The following is a 23,316-nucleotide window of genomic DNA, read 5'->3' as shown; positions in this document are numbered from 1 at the left end:
TCAACAATAACCAGAAAGTGGCCAACCCCTTTAAGGAAACATTTCTAAAGTTGTTGATTGATTGTTTAGAAACCAAAGAGCACTTACCTAAGGTCATCAGGGCACCAAGGAGCAACCAGCCAGCCTGTGTGCGCTGCAGAGAGAGTCTGCTGTTCTGTGATGCTGTACGCAGCAGGTCCTCAGCTATACTGACCATCATCTGTAAAAGAAAAAGAAAAAAAGCTTTATTATATATATATATATTTTTTTTTTTATAGGATATAGTATTCTATAGGATATAGCAATCTATATTATGATCACATACCTGTATATGCAGTATAAATTTTTTAAAAAAAAAATCATATATTAAAAGGGATTTTCAGGATAGGCCATCAATAAGTCCAACACCCCACAATCCTGCTGATCCTGACTAGCGTTGGAACTGAATTAATGGCCTATCCTAAACCATCAATATGAAAATCTTGGAAAACCATTTTAACTTAACTGCTGCCGTACAGTTTCTGGTATACATTATAGTAAATTTGTTTGATCAATGATGGTCTTGCTTGCTTTTTGAAAAGTGGCGAGTGGTGGAAAGTCACAAAAAAGTCATACATTTTTGCACAAAATTGGATTTTTATACTTACTGCTCTTGGGGAGACGGCACCAAGGGTAAATGCCCGGCTACCTCTAGTACAAAAGAAGTGTTGGGTCCACCCAGGTGGGTTATACCCTCTCCACAGACACAGGATTACATTTTGTACGACAGAAAACTGGTGCACTGGCCAATCGTAAATTCCTCCTAATGTCTTTAAAAAGGGTTGTGCAGTGTGATGTCCTCTTGATAGGTCATCTATATCAGATTGGCAAGGGTCTGACTCCCGGCAGCCCAGCCAACCAGCTATTTGAAGAGGCTGAAGTGCTGTGTCCACCTCACTGTTTAACTGCATGCTGTCCAGCTTGTATCACCTGCGCAGTGCAATTACAACTGCTTGCTTTGTTCACTTGGGACGAGCCGTTGTAGTTACACTGCACCGCCGCTACAAGCTGGACAGCAGGGATAGGTCATCAGCATCATCACACTGCACAACCCCTTTGATATTTAGTTCTAAAGATTTCCTATATCTTATGCTCCTGTAATAAGGGCTAGGCAGTAAACAAAAGCTGAAAATCTGCTTTGACTTTAGTTAAAAGGGTTTTCCAGGACCTTTATACTGATGACTTATCCTCAAGATAGGTCATCAGTATCTGATCGGTGGGGGTGCAACACTCCGGAACCCCACCGATCAGCTGTTTTGAGATGGTAGCAGTGCTACCTTCTCACAGCTCACCATGGCCAGCGCCGTACATTGTATAGCGGCTGTGCTTGGTATTGGAGCTCAGCCCCATTCACTTGTATGTGGCTGAGCCGCTCCTAGGCCACGTGTCATCACTTGGCCGAGGAAAAGCACGAAAAGGCTGCAACGCTCACAGGAGCGCCGCTACTATCTCAAACAGCTGATCGGTGAGGGTCTCAGTTGTCATACCCCCACCGATCAGATACTGATGACCTATCAGTATAAAATTCCCGGGGAAAACTCCTTTAAGGGGGCCCTGGGTAATCCTAACCCTATGTGGAGATGTGTTGTTGGAGAGGCTTTGAATTACAGTTTCTTTTTTTCAACACATTCAGTCACAATAACGGTATAATTACTTAGGAAGAAAAAACAGTATTCATTCTCTTCCATAAGGACTGTAAGTAATGGCTCTTTAGTAAGCTGGACACAAATATGTGCATGCAGTCAGTCCACAGAATAATATGCCGGCCATACAAAAATAATTGCTGTCTGTCGGTTAAACATTTGTTCAGCTCACAGCTATTCCCAACCATGCCATTAACATGCTGTATTGGCTCAACCAAACATGCTTGTCTATTTCAATGGGCGGGGGGGAGGTTGAACAAATATTAAGAGCTCTAATAGCAAGAGGCTTTAGAGTTTTAAGCAGCCTTCTTTGAGTGTAGATCAATAGCATTATCAGGGATTTTTACAGGAAAAAGATATATAATTATCTGTATTGAATGTAAGGATTTTACACAAATATTGAATTGTACACAGATATGGAACTTTTTGTATGTTTTATTGATCTATTGTAAAGATTGTCATGTGACTAAGCACCATTTTGACATCATGTGATTTCACTAATTATACAATTGTGATCTGATTGCACTGATTTGTGGGTATAAATACCCTGTGATTGCACTGTTGTATAGCTTGACAAAGGCCTCATTGAGAAGGCTGAAACGTTGCTGGGGAATTAAAGTTTGGGGTCTTCACCCTTTTCACGTCAATCTAGAAGTGCTGCCTCGTTCTTTGGAAAATATATACGTTGGAGGTTTAGTCGGTCTCCTGGAGGAGTTGCACCCAGTTCATACCATCCGACTGTGCTGCTGCGGTATTTGCAGACACACATATATATATATATATATATATATATATATATATATATATATATATATATATATATATTATATGTAGAAATGACAGTATCAATTGTCCCAAAAAGAAAGTGATGTGAAGCGGAAAGAGGTACAATAAAACTGTTATTGGGGTATTCTCATTTAGGGCATTTTCACATGATCTGCTTTAAATGCCTGATAGATAGGGGCCCCATCTTGTTGCCGCACATACACTGCCCTCTCTATTCATTTCTATGGGAGTTCCAAAAATAGCCGAGACGTGGGCAAGAGAAGGGGTCCTGTTCTCAAGATGGGAGTGGATCCCAGAGTTGGAATCCGCACCAGACAGACATTCTTGGTATATCCTGTGGATATGCCAAAAATGTCAAGATGGGAATAACCCTTTAACAACTTTTATTTTTCCCCAAAAGGTGGATAGATTTTTCTTACCTTTCCTTTGGAGTGAGGGATGCCCAAGGGGCACTGATGTACACCTCCAAGCAGAGCAGCCATAGCAAAGCTGTACCCACTAACAGCTTCAGGTGAATTTTTTAGGTTGTTAAGTCTCTCTGCACATCTATCCAAGAGTGGAGTAAGCTGAAAGGGTAGCGCCACAGCAACACAACGTAGACACCATGCAGCTGCCAGCCTTGCTGCCATGCTGGGGTGAAGAAGCACAGAGGTGACAGTATCTAGAAGTCCTGTGTATAAAACAGAAATGAACCAAACATGATTATGTATGCATGGTTCAGAGAGAGCACGTATGATATGGGACTGATCAGTTACCTATGGACTGCTCCTGTATAAGAGGAGATGCAGTAGAGTTCAGACTCTGAACAAGGCTTCCCAGCTCTTGCAGTGCACATACCATGACATGCTGACTGGCAGACACATCTGCAGTGCCAACTTTGTTCTCATTGTTGGCATCATTTACAACAGCCTCTGCAAAACAAAAGTAAAGATTGCCGATAGAGTGGGTGCAACAGTGTACTAGGGCTGACACATTTGTTCCCTTGACAATGAAATTATCAGAGGGGTTTCAACTGCTGGAACCACAGGAAATAGCCGTTATTGTCGAGAAAGCTGGCATTAGAAAAAAATAATTATAGGTTTCTTACCGACAGATTTCATTTGTTTGCTAATAGCCTGGCATATTTCTTTAGCTGCTGCATTTTGAGCCTTTTCTCCTAGCAAACTGCCAACTGTGGCTCTGAGAATAAAGGACACGCATCTTCTGGAGTAGACTGCCTCCACATGTGTCTGTGTAGCACGAGGATGTGACACAAGGTCAAGTACATGAGAGAGAAATGTAGCAAAATTGCGCTCCAGCCATTGCCTTCCTAACGCTTTGACGAAGATCACATATGCCTGTAAGGGAGAAGTAAACACACAGATGAAAACATTCCTTGTCTCACTTCAGTTTTCTTCACATAATCTCTTGTTATCTACTCCGTCATTAATTGGATACGCCATTAAGTCTGATAAACTTGGAAAGTTGATAGGGGTTTAGATACTGGATGGTATGGCGGTTTCCTGTGCCCTCCGCTCCCTCTCGCTGTCCGGTCCCGCCAGGCTTCTTCTCCCATGAGACAGGCCGCCCAAACGCTCCTCCTCTGTATGAAGGCGTCAGGCTGCCTCTTAGGGTCCATTCACACGTCCGTGTGTGTTTTGCGGATCCACAAAACACGGACACTGGAAATGTGCGTTCCACTTAATAGAAAATGCTTAATTTTGTCCGCAATTGCGAGCAAGAATAGGACATATTCAATTTTTTTCCGAGAATCGAATTGTGGACCCGGAAGTGCGGATCCGCAATTCCGGATCCGGGCAGCACATCGTGCTGCCCTATAGAAACGAATGGGTCCGCAAATTCCGTTCCGCAAAATGCGGAACAGAATTGCGGACGTGTGAATGGACCCTTAGTGGTTGGGGTTTTTTTTGTCTGTAGGGTGCACGCAAGCTCTCTTTCGGGCTCTTAATCAGCCAGTGCGCACACACTCTAGTTTGCTCTACTCTATGACAGACTAGGGTATATAAGTGGAGAATGCCTGAGCAATAGGTTCTACTTAGTAGTTTCTGGAAAGTAACACCCATACATGAGCAATCATTGTTATTCTTAGCACTCTCATTTGCCAATTTTCAAATGTCCCATTTTTATTAATGGAGAGTGGAATAGAGACCAAGCATACCTGTACTCTGGCTTGATGGATGTCCCTGCTGACTGAACTATCCCAATCAGATTTTCACTCACCTGTGTTACACCCACTCTGACTTCTCGACTAATGGATCCTCCACCTTTCAGCATTTCTCCTCCACTTTTAAGGAATCCAGAACCTCCACGTAAAAATCCAGTTGCCATCAGCTCCAGCACCTCCTCTAATGTAGCTTTCTTCACATTCTGCCGCATCACTTTAGTAATGAAAATGGGACACTAAATAAATGTTTAGCTGACACAGACTGACAGAAAATTCAATGATTATTGGTATGTTAACACGGGATGGGTCCTGCTATGGATTTGTATAATCTCATCCACTTTGCTGGTAGTGTAAAACACCACATGTGAACACACCCTAAGGTGGGACAAGTTGTACTTGCTGATAATGCTGATTAAAACAATGCCTTTCTTTTGTCTCTATGCTAGACAGCTGCAGAGAAATCTGCGTTTTTATTCATATGCAAATTTGCAGGTTTGAGCACCAGGAGGGAGGCTGAATTGTTTGGGCACTGCTTTGTAACACCCCTTTGCTCTGCACACCCTCCCCCCCTCCCATTGATTGACATGCTGCGGGCAGAGTTGTGTCCTAGCATCTACATATCATATACACTATGTACTATAGCTTCACCACACTGAGATCTGCTCAGAAAGCTAATCTACAGTCGTGGCCAAAAGTTTTGAGAATTACATAAATATTGGAAATTGGAAAAGTTGCTGCTTAAAGGGGTTATCCGAGTTAACTTAATTTCTCTCTATGGCTTTATTTCTCCTATACATTAGTTTTCCTAAATCACTTACTGTACCTATCTTATGCCGTTTCTCTGCTATACTAAACAGTCATGTGACCGCCCACGTCATCAGCTGTGACGTTCCGTTGACATGGAGCTCTCTGCTTGTCGGAGTGACTAAGCCATGTAAACGGAACGTCATCAGCCTTGGCCACGCCCCCACCTCTCTGCATTACAGTCCGGCTGTGAGTTGATCGCGCATGCGCGATCCTCACTTGTGCCGCGGCTACCTCCAAGTTCCTCCCTGCGGCTAATAGCTGATCGCGCGATCCTCAGGCCAGGCAAAACAAGCAATAGCTTGGGGCCCCGAACTGGTTGGGGCCCCGAGCTGGCCAAGCAGAGTAACAGTCAGAAGATCCAATGGTATAAAATATTCTAACCCCCAGGCGTTCCCATGGTGACGGGGACGCTTGCCTGGTTAGAATATACCATCGGATCTGAGTTTTTCGAGCTCAGTGAGATCGTAAAAAACTCAAATCCGATGGTATATTCTAACCAGGCAAGCGTTCCCATGGTGACAGGGACGCTTGCCTGGGGGTTAGAATATACAGGGCGCTGTAGTGAGCTCTTTACATGGATTATTACAGGATATCTCTTACTTTGTCTTAGGGCTCTTTCACACTTGCGTTCTTGTCTTCCGGCATAGAGTTCCGTCGTCGGGGCTCTATGCCGGAAGAATCCTGATCAGGATTATCCTAATGCATTCTGAATGGAGAGAAATCCGTTCAGGATGCATCAGGATGTCTTCAGTTCCGGAACGGAACGTTTTTTGGCCGGAGAAAATACCGCAGCATGCTGCGCTTTTTGCTCCGGCCAAAAATCCGAAACACTTGCCGCAAGGCCGGATCCGGAATTAATGCCCATTGAAAGGCATTGATCCGGATCCGGCCTTAAGCTAAACGTCGTTTCGGCGCATTGCCGGAGCCGACATTTAGCTTTTTCAGAGTGGTTACCATGGCTGCCGGGACGCTAAAGTCCTGGCAGCCATGGTAAAGTGTAGCGGGGAGCGGGGGAGCAGTGTACTTACCGTCTGTGCGGCTCCCGGGGCGCTTCAGAGTGACGTCATGGCGCCCCAAGCGCATGGATCATGTGATCACATGGATCACGTCATCCATGCGCATGGGGCGCTCTGACGTCATTCTGGAGCGCCCGGGGAGCCGCACGGACTGTAAGTATACCGCTCCCCCGCTCCCCGCTCCTACTATGGCAACCAGGACTTTAATAGCGTCCTGGGTGCCATAGTAACACTGAACGCATTTGGAAGACGGTTCCGTCTTCAAATGCTTTCAGTACACTTGCGTTTTTCCGGATCCGGCGTGTAATTCCGGCAAGTGGAGTACACGCCGGATCCGGACAACGCAAGTGTGAAAGAGGCCTTAGCTCCGTACTCCGGTAATAGCAGAGCAGGCAGTGCGGGGGGCGGCGCTCACTCACTGTCACTGACGTCACGCGTCTGCTCCTCCCACTAGGCGGAGCAGGCGCGTGACATCAGTGAGTGAACGCCGCCTGCACTGCCTGCTGTTGTTACCGGAGCTAAGCCAAAGTAAGAGTCAGAGACTCAGAGATATCAAAATAATAAGTAAAGAGCTCAGCAATGAGAAATGAAGTGACTGACTTCTGCTGTGAGCGTCGGGGAGGGGGATCTGTGGATGGCACTGTAGGGGGATCTGTGGTCTGTGGATGGTAGGCAGTGCCATCCACAGATCCCCCTACAGTGCCATCCACAGATCCCCCCTCCCCTAAACAGTGCCACCCACACAGATCTCCCCCCTAAACAGTGCCATCCACTGATCCCCCCTAAACAGTGCCATCCACAGATCCCCCCTCCCCTAAACAGTGCCATGATTGCGGTTTTCCTTGTGCGGTTTTTTGTGTGCGTTTTTTCTGGGGATGCGTTTTTTTGAAAAAATTCGAAAAAGTTTTTTTATTTATATATATATATATATATATAAATAAAATGGTTTTATCTTCATTCTATTTAGGGGATTTTCAATTCCATAGGTGTTACTATATTTTCCATTTCTCAAAATCATACCCTCATCTTCACAATCCATCTCTATTTTCATCTATGCTGCTGTAGATGACTGACATCTTGTAATCTAAATAAAACCAAAAATCTCCAAGTCTGAGTTTAAACCCGCAGGGAGGAGACTGCCAAAATCATAGATTCTTCTGGACTCAGCCCGTGACATTCTCATAATGTGATTCCCTCCCCTCCAGTGTATGTCCACCTTTTCCAGGGCCACAAAAGAAAAGCCCTTGGGGTCACTATTGTGTGACAATTTAAAGTGTTTGGATAGAGAATGATTTTCGTATCCTTTTCTAATGTTTAGATGTTCTGTTATTCTCACTCTCAAGGGTCTTTGAGTTCTGCCAATGTATTGTTTCTGGCAGGGGCACTGGAAAAGGTAGACAACACTGGAGGAGTCACATGTCAGGCAACCCTTAATATCCAAACTAAATTCATTTTGAGTGGATTGGACCTTACTTATCTTTTTTGGGAATGTTGAGTTTTTACACCCCGAACACCTCCCACATCTATAAAACCCATTCATATTCAGCCATTTTTGGAGTGTAGGTGCTTCTTTTTTCTTGTGATTGTTTATTGAAGGTGCTATTTTTAGACCTAGGTTGGGTGCCTTGGTGAAAGTGATAAGTGGGGAAGTGTGCAACATGGGTCCAATGACCTTATCTCTTAATAGAAAGTGCCAGTGTTGATTTATGATGTGCCGTATTTGTTTAGATTGTGAACTGTAAGGTAAGATTATTCTCAATTCCCCTTCCTTATTTGTGTTTTTGTGAGTATTTGGCTGAAAAAAGGTTTCTCTCTCTGTTTCCCTTATTTTTACCAGAGCATCTGTCAGGACTTTTTCGGGGTAACCTTTACATTCCAACTGTTCTTTCATTTTAAGGGCCTCAATTTCGAAATCCACTTCCTCGGTACAATTTCGCTTTATACGGCGGAATTGCCCTGAGGGAATATTTAGTAGCCACTGGGGCAGGTGGCAGCTTGTGAATGGTATAAAGCTATTTTTAGCTGTTGGTTTATAATGGGTATTACACCTGTATTTGTTGTCACATTGTGTAATCTGGATGTCCAGAAACTCTATAGATGTTTCTTTAATTTTGGACAGAAAAATTAAGTTTTTGTCATTATGATTCAGGGCCTCTAAGAATTCTTGCAATTGATGTTCATCTTTTCTCCATACAAACAGGACGTCATCTATGTAGCGACGCCATAGGGCCAGGTCCGTCCCCAGTTTGGGGGTGATGTTTTCATGTTCCCACTGTGCCAAAAATAAATTTGCATAACTGGGGGCGAACCTGGTCCCCATGGCCGTCCCACACAGCTGCAAATAGTGACCGCCCTCAAAATAAAAATAATTGTGGTGGAGAATAAATTGAATACCCTCCATCAGGAATTCAATTTGTTTAGGGCATAAGGTCCCATCTATTTCTAGTTGTCACTTCACTGCTGCTATACCTTGGTCATGTCTTATGCTGGTATAGAGAGACTGGACATCTAATGTCCCAATGATCCAGCCTGGTTCTACATCCAAACCCTCTAGCGTCCCAACAATATCTGTGGTATCTCGAATATACGACCTAGTTCTCCTCACCACAGGTTGTAATAATACATCAATGTATTGGGAGAGATTCGAGGTCATAGATCCTATCCCAGATATTATGGGACGTCCAGGTGGCTGTTCCAAATTTTTATGGATTTTGGGCAGGCAGTAGAAGACTGGAAGTCTTCCCTGCGTGCCCAAAATAAAGTTCCGTTCCTGATCAGACAATATCTTGTCACTTACACCTCTATCGCAGTAATTTGTGAGACTTTTATTGAATTCCTGACCTGGATCTACTTTTAGTTTTTTGTATGTCGTGGTGTCTTCCAATTGTCTAAGACACTCATCTACATACTGTGTGGTATTCATAACTACAATGGCCCCGCCCTTGTCTGCGGGGCGTATTGTGATGTTCTCCTGTTTCTGCAGTTCTTTGATGGCCCGAATTTCTCCCCCTGTTAAATTATTTCTTTGGCTCTGTCTATCTTTGATTTTTCTCAGATCATTTTTCAATTGATCTTTGAAATGTTGCCATATCATGGCCAATCTCATTTTTTGGGAATTTCCGTGATTTATTCTTCAGATTAGTATGTTGTACTCCTCCCCTATTCTCATTATCATCTCGTGTTGGAGATTCTGCTATGCTGGGATTTTTTTGGAAATATTTCCGTAGACATAATTTCCTCATAAATTTTTGGAGACCTATATATGTGTCGAACTTGTTGAGTTTGGATGTGGGTGCAAATTTTAATCCTTTGTCTAGGAGTTTCATTTGTGTATTTGTGAGTACGGTAGAACTTATATTAACTATTGAATCTAATGAATTTATTAATTTCTCCTTCTGTCTCTCCCCCTTCTTCCTCTGTCCTCTTCTTGTCTTTCTTTCTCTGATTTTGTGTGTTGATATTGATGGTGTTGTCCCCTGTACGGTCGTTTGTATGGTTGTTGATAGTATATTGGGGACTGATTCCGCTGTCTCAGATTGTATGGATGGGTTGGTGGGGTTTGACGTATGTGATTCCTTAATGGTGTCTGTGAGTGTTGATTTAATCTTAGTGAAGGTGATCTGTGTCTTATCCGTGGCTTGTGATGTGGTGGGGTCCTGTCTAAAAAATACTTATCTTGTAATGTTTCATATCTATTATGTGTTGGTATATTATATCCTCCCTGACTATAGTTGGTATTTTGTCCTCCCTCCAATCCTCTCTCTTGTGGATATAACTCTCTCTCTATATTTGATACCTCCACTTGTGACTGCGGTGGATCAAATCGGGGTTTAGGAAAGTTCTTATATTTCTTTGTTTTTTTGTTCATTATTTCCAGTTCTGTCCGATCTAGGCCCTTACATAATTTTTCTTCCCATTCCTCAAATTCACTATCTTTGGGGAATTTTTCAAGCAGCTGTTTATATTTGGCTATTTCAAGGTTTAAATTTTCTAATATTTCCATTCTCCTTTTTATTATTAGATGTATCAATGAGATAGATTGTGAGAATAGTAATTTCTCCCATTCTTGGTTAAAGGATTCACAACAGAGGTCTTGTGCTGGTATTTTATTAAGCAACAGCCCTCTGGGAATTTTCCCTTGTTCTATAAATTGTCTCAATGAATGTACCTCCCAGTATTGTTTTAACTGTTTTTGTAACAGGTGTTCTAATTCTTTAAATGTTCCCGCTAGTGTGGGTTTATTAAGGTGTTCATTGTTCACATTCCCTTCAAAATTATAGGCTTCAGCTGTCTGCCGTTTCAATTCCACGTGATTCCAAAAGTCCATGGCTAAATCAGAGGTGCTCTACCCGCTTAATTAAGGGGTATGACAATGATATACAGAAAGTGCTAAGCAGGTGGCTCACTCTGATTTGTCACGACAGGTGCACAAGTTCAAAAAAACACCCCTTGGTTCTGGTAGATAAATATAGATTTGGATAGAACCGGCACTCAAAACAATCGGAATATGCGTGGAAGTAAATTAAAATTATTTATTAAACAATAAGCGTTAGATAAGCTATATTCTGTGTACATCAGAGTAAAATTCATAAAAATGACATAAAAAACATAAAACATATATGTATACCAAATGAATATATATCTCTAATATAAAAGGATCTCAAATGCTGGGCACAGCAGGCTGCATCCGTGTCCCTCCCTGTTGGGTAAGGCTATTAGATCGCAGGCGTCTATGCCAAAGCAGAGTAGGTGTGTTTGAGATATATACAGTGGTATATTTGCATAAAATACTATGTTTAGGAGGATTCAATGGCATGTATCCCACATAATCCTAAATGCATATGATTGCTCCAACGTATAGGATAGGGGATCAAGGATAGTCAGATGTGGTCTGTATTTTGAACCATGAATAAATTGTCCAGCACCTGTAACGGTCTCAGATTCAAAGTCACTTGTCCAGCACGTCTGTGATCACAGTACCTGTGCCGTCTCTCATGCAGAAAATCAGTATAGTTCCACTGAACTTAGTGTTACTCACTGTGTCCCCGTGTAGGCTCACGGCCAACAACAGTTTGGTGAAGAACAATGCATTTTCCAGCACTATGGAGCACCGTGCCATAAGGCAAAAGTGATAACTAAGTGGCTCGGGGACCAAAACGTTGACATTTTGGGTCCATGGCCTGGAAACTCCCCAGATCTTAATCCCATTGAGAACTTATGGTCAATCCTCAAGAGGCGGGTGGACAAACAAAAACCCACTAATTCTGACAAACTCCAAGAAGTGATTATGAAAGAATGGGTTGCTATCAGTCAGGAATTGGCCCAGAAGTTGATTGAGAGCATGCCCAGTCGAATTGCAGAGGTCCTGAAAAAGAAGGGCCAACACTGCAAATACTGACTCTTTGCATAAATATCATGTAATTGTCGATAAAAGCCTTTGAAACGTATGAAGTGCGTGTAATTATATTTCACTACATCACAGAAACAACTGAAACAAAGATCTAAAAGCAGTTTAGCAGCAAACTTTGTGAAAACTAATATTTTTGTCATTCTCAAAACATTTGTCCACGACTGTACATATTACTGCTTTATTCACGAGTCCAATATATGATTATAAAGACACCAGTAATATGTGTAAGCTTGTAAGCATAGAGAAAACATGTGTCTCCATGTGGTAATCCTATAGCTTGGTGCTAAGTGCTTAGTTTTGTATACAGAATTCCTAAGTTTAAAGGGGTTATTCAATGCTATAAACTGCCCCCCCCCATATGCCAGGCTCCTCACATTGAATATACTTACCCGGCTCCCCGTGCCGCTCCTGGTCCCCTCACCGCCGCGTCTCCCCATGCGCGGATGAAAACATCTGGTGTCGGGGGAAAGCAGCCAACGGCAGGCAGGGACGAGCTTCCCTAGCGTCACCCTCGATGCTAGGGAGGCTTGTCCCCATCTACCATTGGCAGCCACCTGCCCCACCCCGACACTGGATGTTTTCATCCACGCACAGGAAGAAGCTGCAGCGGCAGTGCAGGGAGCCAGGTAAGTATATTCATTGTGAGGGGCCCGGCTTATTGAGGGGGGAGGGGGAGGGAAGTTTATAGCCATGGATAACCCCTTTCAGTAACAGGAGAAACTTCACAAACCTTTTTTTTCTGTTATTTTCTTTTCTCTCTCATTTAACCATATGGGAATACTTTTATATTTTAATAGCAAGGGCGTTTTTTGGACGTGGCGATGCCCATGATGTTTCCATTTTTTTTTTATTGTTTATTTTTTTATTCATATTTTTTGTATTGATTTGAATTTGTATTTTTTTCATATTTTTTAAATAATATATATATTTTTTTAAACTTTTTTTAAAGTTACCCTAGGTCATGGATGGTGAACCTTTTACAGACCGAGTGCCCAAACTGCAACCCAAAACCCACTTATTTATTGCAAAGTGCCAACATGGTAATTTACCCTGTATACTACAGTCCAGTATAGTATATCCTCCATGTACTTTATCATTTAGCTATAATATCCTGCCTACATTCAGTGCGCTGCCTGTGCTGTTCATAGTGCGCCCTGTGCTGATGAATGGCAGGAAAAGTCTAAGGCATATTAGTACACCATAGACTTTTTCCAGGGTTCGGGTGTCCACAGAGAGGGCTCTGAGTGCCGCCTCTCGCACCTGTGCCATAGGTTCACCACCACTGCCCTAGGTGATTATAACATGCAGTCTTTAGATTGCAACTTGTGTTCTGTAATGGATGTTTATGCATTACAGAATACAGTTTCCAGAATATTCCAATGCTGTGCTGCCACATGCTTGCCAGCAATGGAATATACTCGTAATCTGCTTGTAAGTCTTGTACAGGCTCAGGTCTGTTACTAGTATGGGACACATTTCCCGATCTCAGCAATGGGATTTAGCGCTCCTAGATAATGCCTGCGATCAGCATTACCGCTGATAGCAGACATTAGCCCTGGACCTCTGGTGTTGAAAACAGCAGAAACTTGGCAGTTATTGAGTCTGCTGGACTCACAAGCGGGCACCATCTTTAAAGACCGGACTTCCGATGGAGTTCCGGAAGGGGTTAATTTGGTTTGAAGTTGAAGATTTTCTCTGTATACTGCTGTGAATGGACTGCATTTATCAGTGTCTAATGCAGTATTCAGATGTAAATCTTCAGCCATAAATATTCTTATACTTATACATTCATAACCTACCTGCTGCCTGTTTTGGCATTAAAGCAGTAGCCATAACCGTTCCCAGAAGTTTCGACACTGCAACCCTGACCCCATAATTGGAACCTTCAAGTGCCTTGAAACATAGTGTGGCTACATTCTCCAACTCCGCTGTCCACATAAATACGGCCTCACTCTGCAGCTCCAGCAAACACTGCAGAAATATATAACATGCTATAATTTCACAGATATAAGGTAAGTGAATGAAAGACACAAAAAAACAATAACATGGATATATATTAACTCTACAACCGGTAACCAGAATGCTGCATGACGCTTACTGAACTCTGATTCTACACAGCATTTCAGTACCCAGGTGCCAAATGGTAGTCCAATGGTTGCCCAAAAAAATAATAATAATAAAGAGTATGCAGTTACTTACCTTGGCGACGGCACATCTAACAGCCATGGATCTGTCTGTCAAAAGAGATCGAGTATTTTTGTAAATGTCTCGGTGACTGGACGCTGCAGCTCCTCCAAGACCACTGAGAACTTTTTGCAGACTCATCAAGATATCACTTCGACCCTGTGACTTGGCAAAATGAAGGTAAGTCAATGATTTCTGAAAATAGTTTCTAAACTACCATCAGAAGGCAATGTATTTTTTAAGCAGTTTGGTCATTTGAGGAAATGTACTTACCCAGTATTAAAGTGGTCAGACATCTGGCATACCCTGTTTGTGGCCGATGATGGAGGCGTAAATTGTACAGTGCACGGAGAAGCAGAACGCTTCGTCCACTGTGTAATAGCCTGAATACAAGCTGAGCTGCAGTATACCACTGCTGTACTCTGCACAATGGACAGAGCCTTCTGCTTGCAGTTCCGTCCACCATATATTGTGTCCAGTGCCTGGCCAAAACAGTTCTTTGGTGGGGGATGCCTGGTGTCGGACCCCCACCAATCTGATACTGATGACCTATCCTGAGGATAGACAGTCAATATCTGTAGCCCAGACAACCCTCTAAGAACTGTATCTACCTCCCTCCACCCCAACATGCAGTGCTAATTTTCCTGTCAAAAGTACAAATCGCACAACAGACTCCATTATAACTCAAAGGCGTCCGCTGGACACAGGTGGTATCAGTCAAATGACGAACCTGGCACTCATTAGAAATGGTAAAAAAATAAAATTCAAAAAATACAGGTGTGAATAAGGCCCAAAACACAAAAAAATGGGACAGCAGCAAGGCACTTACCTCTGCACTTTTTAATGACTTAAGGAGATTATTCACAGTATCATGGAAGGTGCTTCCCAACATCCTGCCCATCTTTTTATAAAATGCTCCCACGCAAGCAACGGCAGCCCTACAATAGACATAAGACATTACAACTTTGTAACAAACTGTAATACACCTTAACAAAGAGTACACATGCTGGAAAACGACTACTGCATCATTGTGTGAAACGCTAATTACTTGGCATTCATGCCCATGACTGGTAAACCCACAAGATTATCACATAACAGGAGGAGAGTATCGTGTTGGGTTGCTCTACCAAGAGTATGAATGAATAAGGTGCAAGCTGCTAAAGACTCACCCAGTCTAAAAAGGTAATATGTTACACATTATTAGCAGGCACTCTTACATATGGAGTACGTATTTATTAGCTAAAACCATATGTTAAAAACCACACACACATAAAAATAAATAAAATATTCAGGAGTTAAATATAGCAGCATAGATAATTAATAAGCGTATTCACTATTAAAGACAGTAGTTGATCCTCCAGATCCAAATATTCACAGTTCGATAAATGTATATCACTAGGACACTGATATGTCCCCATATCGACAGTAGTAGTAGTATTGTGAAATTGTCAATCTTCCATCAATTAAAAAATATATAAGGAACTCTGTGTTTAATCAATGTCCTTAGGACAGCTGTGAAACCAACAAGATTTGTAGAATCGGCATCAAGACTTTGGACATATAGCAAACCTTAAGACAGCTGTAAGACTAGCGAGATTAATAGAATCGGCACCAAAAGATATAGCAAAGTCAATTCAACCACTGTGTCCAGTATAGTCAGTAAATTTTCAAAGCATTGGCACCAAACATATAATGAAGGACTTACGTGCTGGGGTAAATGGGTTTCAGGCCGGTGTACCTAGACGTGGTGTCCCACGTGTTCTTCGGTACTTTTTCGGGTCTTTAGGTCTAGGTACACCGGCCTGAAACCCATTTACCCCAGCACTTAAGTCCTTCATTATATGTTTGGTGCCAATGCTTTGAAAATTTACTGACTCTCTCCCTCTTCCCAGTCCCGTAAGTTTCGTCTGCTGTATGTGCCTGTACGCAAACCTCCGGCGTCCCACGTGGAGTGAGGCAGCGCGCGTAGTCTCCGATTGTGAAGACAGACGTCAGCGTTGACCTCACTGGGATTCCCCCCACGTGACCGGCGTTGTAGCAGTATAGAGTGATGGTATCCAGGAAACAATGCGATAGATCGAATCCGGTGCCTCTACAAAATGTTCGTATGGGCTTGTTGATCCCTTTTGTCTTTTAATAGAATTGTAATAAGGTCCAATAGGTCTTTATCTTGCTTGCAAACTGAAAAGTTAGTCCCCGACTTCCTTAAACGCGTTTCGGGACCCGTAGTCCCTTCATCAGTGAGAGCAAGATAAAGACCTATTGGACCTTATTACAATTTTATTAAAAAGACAAAAAGGGGGCAAAAAGCCCATACGAACATTTTGTAGAGGCACCGGATATACATTTATCAAACTGTGAATATTCTGGAGGATCAACTACAGTCTTTAATAGTGAATACGCTTATTAATTATCTATGCTGCTATATTTAACTCCTGAATATTTTATTTATATTTTTGTGTGTGTGGATTTTTAACATATGATTTTAGATAATAAATACGTACTCCATATGTAAGAGTGCCTGCTAATAATTTGTAACATATTATCACATAATACATAGCAAATCGGATGTAACTACCCAGCATCCACAGACATTTCCTCTACAAGGAATTCTCCAAGATAGAAATATGCAACCGGAAATGTTTTACTACCAGTTTCAAATACTGCTATTTTAGAATCATTTCTGGGACTTCAAGGGGTTAAAGACTCTGGCAAAGTTTTTTTTTTCTTTTTCTTGAATGGAAACTATTTTGGTTGCTGAATGACAAACCTGATATGGCAGGTTGACTTCAGAGAAGCACTCAGTCCTTCCTTGGGAAAGTTATCAACTTTCAAAGCATTTAGGTTACTTTTGAAGAAACTGGACTTAATATGAGAATCATTATAAATTGGTCAATACATTATGAATGTTACACTTTAAAGGAGTTGGGTGGTTTAGGAAATCCATTTTCAAATATCCTATCAATTCTGGGTTAAAGTGGTTTTCTGAGGGAAAGATTTAAAAATAAAAGGCGCAGGTTAAAAATTAAAAAAAAGAAGCACTGCTCACCATTCCCCTCCCTGCTGTTCTCCACTTCCTGGCTCGATGCACAGGAATGGCTGGAGATGCCGACTCAGCCAATCACAGGGGGAGGTGGGTCACCGCTGTGGCCAGTAATTGGCTGAGCAGGCATCTGCCATTTCCTGAGTTTCGAGCTGGAAGCAGATGTTGGAGAGCAGGAGGACAGCTTCTTTTTTTTATTTCTAAACCATTTTGCCTCTTTTTTTGTTTAAAAGTTCTCCCCCCTTCCCCTTTAATAAAGAGTATTTCCTTGTTTAGAAGCAGAGATCGGCTACAAAATGAATCTCTCTCGTTTTTTCGTCTCCTCCATGAATTACAAAAACAGCTCATGGATTTGTATAGGAACGGTGTAATGCTTCATTTCCCTTAGCAGTTGCCCTCAGAGCACAGCTAATTGCTAGGGCTCGATCATCCCATAGAAATTAGTGCATGCGCGGCCACCATCCTTCACTTTGTGGGCTCTGTTCTAAAGAGTTGGGACCCACACTTAGCAGACATTGGGGGCAATATGCCCTCAATGTACAAGATGAGCCAACCCTTTTAAGAGATCCTTCGATGTCTGAAGCCAGAGGACCAGCTATGAAAATAAAATCTTTCATGCTGATCTGTTGGGTCTTGTGAGTAAAGCAAAAGTTTTTTTTTTTAAAGCTGGTCCTCTCACACCACACCCCTCAGGATATCTTGAGTCAAAAAGAAAGGACCAATCTTTAAATTTATGGCGCTGGCAGTTAGTAGCTCTTGCACACAGCGCCAAAAATGCATGGATTCAGGAGCTAAGCCAATGCCATGAGCACCTGTACCAATACACCTGACACCCCACTGCAAAGATAACTGTTATCTAGGTAATTGAGGTCATAAAAAAATAAATAAAAAAAAACATTTGGTCTCAGAATATGGCAATGCGAAAAAAACTATTGATTTAATTGTGCAAAAGTAGTAAAACATCAAAAATAATATTAATTTGTTTTGCCGTGACTGCATGCCCTAAAATAATGGGACGGGTTATCACAAAAAGCCGTACTACCAAGCAGAAGATTGACACTATACAGATACCCAAGAACACATCCAAGGGTGGAAGACTTACAGCTTGGTTGGGAGATAGGCAGCAGTGTCATCTTTGCTCTTGATCATTTCATTGCACTTGTCGAGTGTTTGGAACACAGTGTAGGTGTCCCCAATACTGTAGAGAGTAGCAAGATTCTTGGCTAGTAGCTTGCGTGTAGGTGGCCCAGGGGAACTACTGATGAGTCCGGTCAGCTGCTCCACAAGCTTTTTCTGATTTTCCTTAATGTCGGTCTGTGAGAAGAATAAAGATGATATACAACGTGATGGGTGTAATTATAGTACTACGTATAGCCAAATAGGAACTTTTGGGTTGAGACTCGCTACACGGCCGCTTTACAATACTTCTAATATAAGACACTGTTCATCGTTCGCATGAATGTCTATGAACATCAATAGAGCAATATTTAACTTTATGAATTTTATTGATGTTCTTATTAGGGTTGTCTCATTTCTATATTTTATTTTGTATATGATATTGAGGAGAACCACATGTACATGCAACTGACAGGAAGAAACAAGAATGGCAAGACAATGAAATTTAATTCAAAACAGGGTCAGATCAGTGTAAAAAATAAGTGACACTCATCGCACCCATCACTGGGCAACACTAAGAAGCAACGCACCGCACTGAGCAGAAACGAAAACAGGTTTCAGCACGATGGTTGTATCTGACTGCCGCTATACAAACTAATATAGATGGTCAAGAGCACAGAAACCCACAAATCCCACTGCACCTAAAGGGTTTGTCTGCTTTCAGAAGGTAACAGGACAATCAAGGGGTCTACCTGAAACAAAGACCCCATGCCTCTGCTCCGGTTCTCCTGACCAGCCTCCATTTACCCAGATGCAGCGGTGCCATCATGCTGACAAAACATGACTGCTGCAGGCAATCACTCGCCTGGTCAGGTGCACCACTGAAGCCAGCGAGTCTTTCTGACACCAGACAACGCCTTTAGGGCTCCTGCATACAATCATATCCATTTTTGTGGCGCGCAAATCGCAGATACTGTCCGAGAGCCTGCCACCATTTTTTTTTTGTTTACTCCTTCAGAAATGTCCTATCCTTGTCAGCAAAACAGACAAGAATATTACATGTTTTATTTTTTGGCGGGGACGTGGAACGGACTTACAGATGCGGACAGAAAAACTCACTTTAACTCGATAACAGTGCTCCGCTCAAACATACTGGCACCTACTGCAGAGCAGGGTGGATAAAAATCTATGATTTAAAAAATATATATTTTGATTTAAATCAGATTTTTTTTTTATATAAAATGCTTTTTGAGGAAATTATTACCATCCAAAGGTTATTCCATCATGAAATAAAGATTAGTTTTTTAATTATGCAGAATAAGGCTGTATATGTGTAATTTTTGGGGTAAATAAATTCCAGTAATCCATTCACAATGTCATGCTCTTCCAGAGGTTTTTGTAAGATTATTGGGCAGTTTCTCTGCCTACAAGATATTATTACAGATGCTTGGTTTACTTTTGCAGTTCTCAAAACTGAATTTGACTCAGCAGAGATCACATGCCTCTTCTTCACAGCAAAAATGTTATAACATGAACAGAGTTGAGAAAAAGACCTTAATCCTAACTTTTACAAACCTATGAATACAGAATCAACCTAATCAAACTAATACGAAAAGTTGTTATTCTACTTCATCTACTTGCATATTATAAGTTATACCAGCAAGAATTAGTCTTTATGTAGAAAACTATGATTTAAATCAAGCCTTACTGACTAGTGATTTAAATCAAATCCACCCTGCTGCAGAGTAATCCAAGTAGAGAGTAAATGACCGCTCAGCCAGTCAATATCTCAGTTGGTTCACTTTTATTGGGACCGTGAAGTGTAGGAACAGGAAAGGAGGAGGATGTGTGAGATGAGCATCACTTATTTTATACCAATCTGAGCCTATAGGGCAGCACGGTGGCACAGTGGTTAGCACTGGTGCCTTGGTCATGGGGTCCTAGGTTCAAATCCGACCAAGGACAACATCTGCATGGAGTTTGTATGTTCTCGCCATGTTTGCGTGGGTTTCCAACAGGTTCTCCAGTTTCCTCCCAGACTCCAAAGACATACTGATAGGAACCTTAGATTGTGAGCCCCATTGGGAGCAGTTGGATGCTTATGTCTGTAAAGTGCTTCAGGATATAGTAGCACTATATAAGTTAGGGGTGCACCAAAATTCCGGCAGCCGAAAATATCGGCCGAAAATGTACCTAATCCATTTCGGCCGATATTGTTACATATCGGCCGAAAATATGGGGTGTGGGATTTGTCACCCACCATCTGCGGGCGGGCGGTTTACTGCATCTTTATTTTACCTTACAATCGTGACGCTCCAGTAAGAACTCTGCAGGCAGAGCGGAGGGCGGCGTAACGTCACTTACTCACGTGACGCGCCTGCTCCGCCTCCTTCATTCATAAAGTGGGCGGAGCAGGTGCGTCACGTGAGTAAGTGACGTTACGCCGCCCTCCGCTCTGCCTGCAGAGTTGTTACTGGAGCGTCACGATTGTAAGGTAAAATAAAGATGCAGTGAGTGATGCTGTGAGCAGCAGGGCCGGGGCTGTTATGGGTAGGGGGATCGGTCTATGGCACTGCTATGGGGAGGGGGGATCTGTGCACTGTTATGGGGAGGGGGGATCTGTGCACTGTTATGGGGAAAGGGATCTGTGCACTGTTATGGGGAAAGGGATCTGTGCACTGTTATGGGGAAAGGGATCTGTGCACTGTTATGGGGAAAGGGATCTGTGCACTGTTATGCCCATAACAGTGCACATATCCCCCCCCTCCATAACAGCGCCACCCACAGATCCCCCCCTCCATAACAGCGCCACCCACAGATCCCCCTCTCCATAACAGAGCCACCCACAGATCCCCCTCTCTATAACAGAGCCACCCACAGATCCCCCTCTCCATAACAGAGCCACCCACAGATCCCCCTCTCCATAACAGAGCCACCCACAGATCCCCCTCTCCATAACAGAGCCACCCACAGATCCCCCTCTCCATAACAGAGCCACCCACAGATCCCCCTCTCCATAACAGCGCCACCCACAGATCCCCCTCTCCATAACAGCGCCACCCACAGATCCCCCTCTCCATAACAGCGCCACCCACAGATCCCCCTCTCCATAACAGTGCCACCCACAGATCCCCCTCTCCATAACAGAGCCACCCACAGATCCCCCTCTCCATAACAGAGCCACCCACAGATCCCCCTCTCCATAACAGCGCCACCCACAGATCCCCCTCTCCATAACAGCGCCACCCACAGATCCCCCTCTCCATAACAGCGCCACCCACAGATCCCTCTCTCCATAACAGCGCCACCCACAGATCCCCCTCTCCATAACAGAGCCACCCACAGATCCCCCTCTCCATAACAGCGCCACCCACAGATCCCCCTCTCCATAACAGCGCCACCCACAGATCCCTCTCTCCATAACAGCGCCACCCACAGATCCCCCTCTCCATAACCATGCCAATCATTAAAAAAAAAGTATTTTAAAAGTATTTGGGAAAAAAGGCAGTTTCGGTTTCAGTTTTCAGTCAAGGGCATCCTGAATTTTCGGTTTCAGACCAGAATTTTCATTTCGGTGCACCCCTAATATAAGTAAATATATATATATATATTTTAAATGTCAGCAGCTGGACAACCCCTTTAATTAGTTCAGTGTGTAAGGATGCCATTCCACGCAACCATGGGTATCACAATTCACCGCTAATCGCCAGACCTGCCAGTGTAAAGCCTCATTCACATATCAGTGATTGTGAGCCAAAACTAGGATTGGAGCCTCCACAGACATAAGGTATAAAGGAAAGATCTGCACCTGGTTTTGGCTCACAATCACTGATGGAAATCACTGACCAAACACTGACGTGTGAATGAGGCATAGTAGAGGACTGTAAACCAACTACCTTTTTTTTGCCATCGCCGCAGAGTATCCCATTTACCTTGTTTGCAGCTATGAGCACTTTGTCCAGGAAGCGCAGCCATTCAAAGATAAAGACTGATTTTTTAGCCTCTGTAACCTGAGCCAGAGCATCTTCTTTCAGTAACAAGCTGTGGGCGAGCTCCATGTCGTAGGATAATAGTCGCTGAAAGCCCTTTAAGGAGAAATGCACCACAGAGTTAAAAAAAAAAAAAAAAAGATCCTTGGGAGATCCATTCACATTATGTGCAAAATAGCGGCCCACACACAACCTCATCCTGGATCTTCATCAGAGTGGTAATAGATTCCTATGACATGCTGAACATTACACTGTATTCTCCCAGGATGCACTGCTTCAGGATTATGCTATACTTTCACACTTGCGTTGTTTGATTCCGGCAGGCAGTTCCGTTGCCTGAACTGCCTAATCAGGCAAACTGTATGCAAACGCATGTCATTTTTTTCTGACTGATCAGGCATTTTTCTGACTGCTGAGGATCCTGATCAGTCAGAAAAATGCATTGCAATACCGGATCTGTTTTTCCGGTATCAGGCAAAACGGATCCGGTATTTATTTTTTTTCTCATTTTTAAAGGTCTGCGCATGCGCAGACTGGAAGGACGGATCCGGCATTCCGGTATTCTGAATGCCGGATCCGGCACTAATGCATTCCTATGGAAAAAAATGCCGGATCCGGCATTCAGGCAAGTCTTCAGTTTTTTTCGCCGGAGATAAAACCGTAGCATGCTGCGGTTTTCTCTTTTACCTGATCAGTCAAAACGACTGAACTGAAGACATCCTGATGCATCCTGAACGGATTACTCTCCATTCAGAAAGCATGGGGATATACCTGATCAGTTCTTTTCCGGTATAGAGCCCTTTTGATGGAACTCAGTGCCGGAAAAGAAAAACGCTAGTGTGAAAGTACCCTAACAATACAGGAAAATCACTAGAGAGAAATAATATATTATACAGGATGTATAGATTAGATATATTAGACACATGCCTATAGCCTACACTCACATTAATCTCATCCCTCCATACTGTGCACACATACCCTCCAGTCAGGTGGTCGTTAGTCTTGTGGACGGCTGTAAGCCCCTCAGCCTCTGCTGCTTACACTTCTGCTGTCACATACAGTCTCCACCTCCCGGAAACAGCGTTTCTCAGGCACTAGATGACGTCATTAGTCCGCGCCCCGCAGCCACGAACTCATCGG

At 43.0% G+C, this 23,316-nt stretch overlaps 1 protein-coding gene across 2 annotated transcripts in view; it reads right to left on the bottom strand.

Annotated features, from left to right (window-relative positions):
- Window positions 1–23,262, bottom strand: part of HEATR5B (HEAT repeat containing 5B) — a 94,157-nt gene extending 70,895 nt beyond the window's left edge. The window contains exons 1-11 of one of the 2 annotated variants that reach the window (XM_040429542.1): window positions 23,155–23,262; window positions 22,120–22,272; window positions 18,174–18,385; window positions 14,858–14,966; window positions 14,044–14,193; window positions 13,644–13,815; window positions 4,668–4,825; window positions 3,535–3,784; window positions 3,203–3,358; window positions 2,867–3,117; window positions 88–199 (exon numbers count right to left, since the gene is read on the bottom strand). In XM_040429542.1, the coding sequence (XP_040285476.1) occupies window positions 88–199; window positions 2,867–3,117; window positions 3,203–3,358; window positions 3,535–3,784; window positions 4,668–4,825; window positions 13,644–13,815; window positions 14,044–14,193; window positions 14,858–14,966; window positions 18,174–18,385; window positions 22,120–22,245 (1,696 nt within the window). In that variant the 5' untranslated portion in view covers window positions 22,246–22,272; window positions 23,155–23,262. The remainder of the gene's footprint in view (window positions 1–87; window positions 200–2,866; window positions 3,118–3,202; window positions 3,359–3,534; window positions 3,785–4,667; window positions 4,826–13,643; window positions 13,816–14,043; window positions 14,194–14,857; window positions 14,967–18,173; window positions 18,386–22,119; window positions 22,273–23,154) is intronic. The other variant, XM_040429543.1, reaches the window with a different exon arrangement.
- Between the last annotated feature and the right edge of the window lie 54 nt (window positions 23,263–23,316).

The sequence above is a fragment of the Bufo bufo genome, chromosome 4, assembly GCF_905171765.1.
Source record: "Bufo bufo chromosome 4, aBufBuf1.1, whole genome shotgun sequence".
Classification (NCBI taxonomy): Eukaryota; Metazoa; Chordata; class Amphibia; order Anura; family Bufonidae; genus Bufo; species Bufo bufo.
Note: the sequence above shows the minus strand (reverse complement) of the source record. Positions and strands in the feature narration are given on the sequence as shown.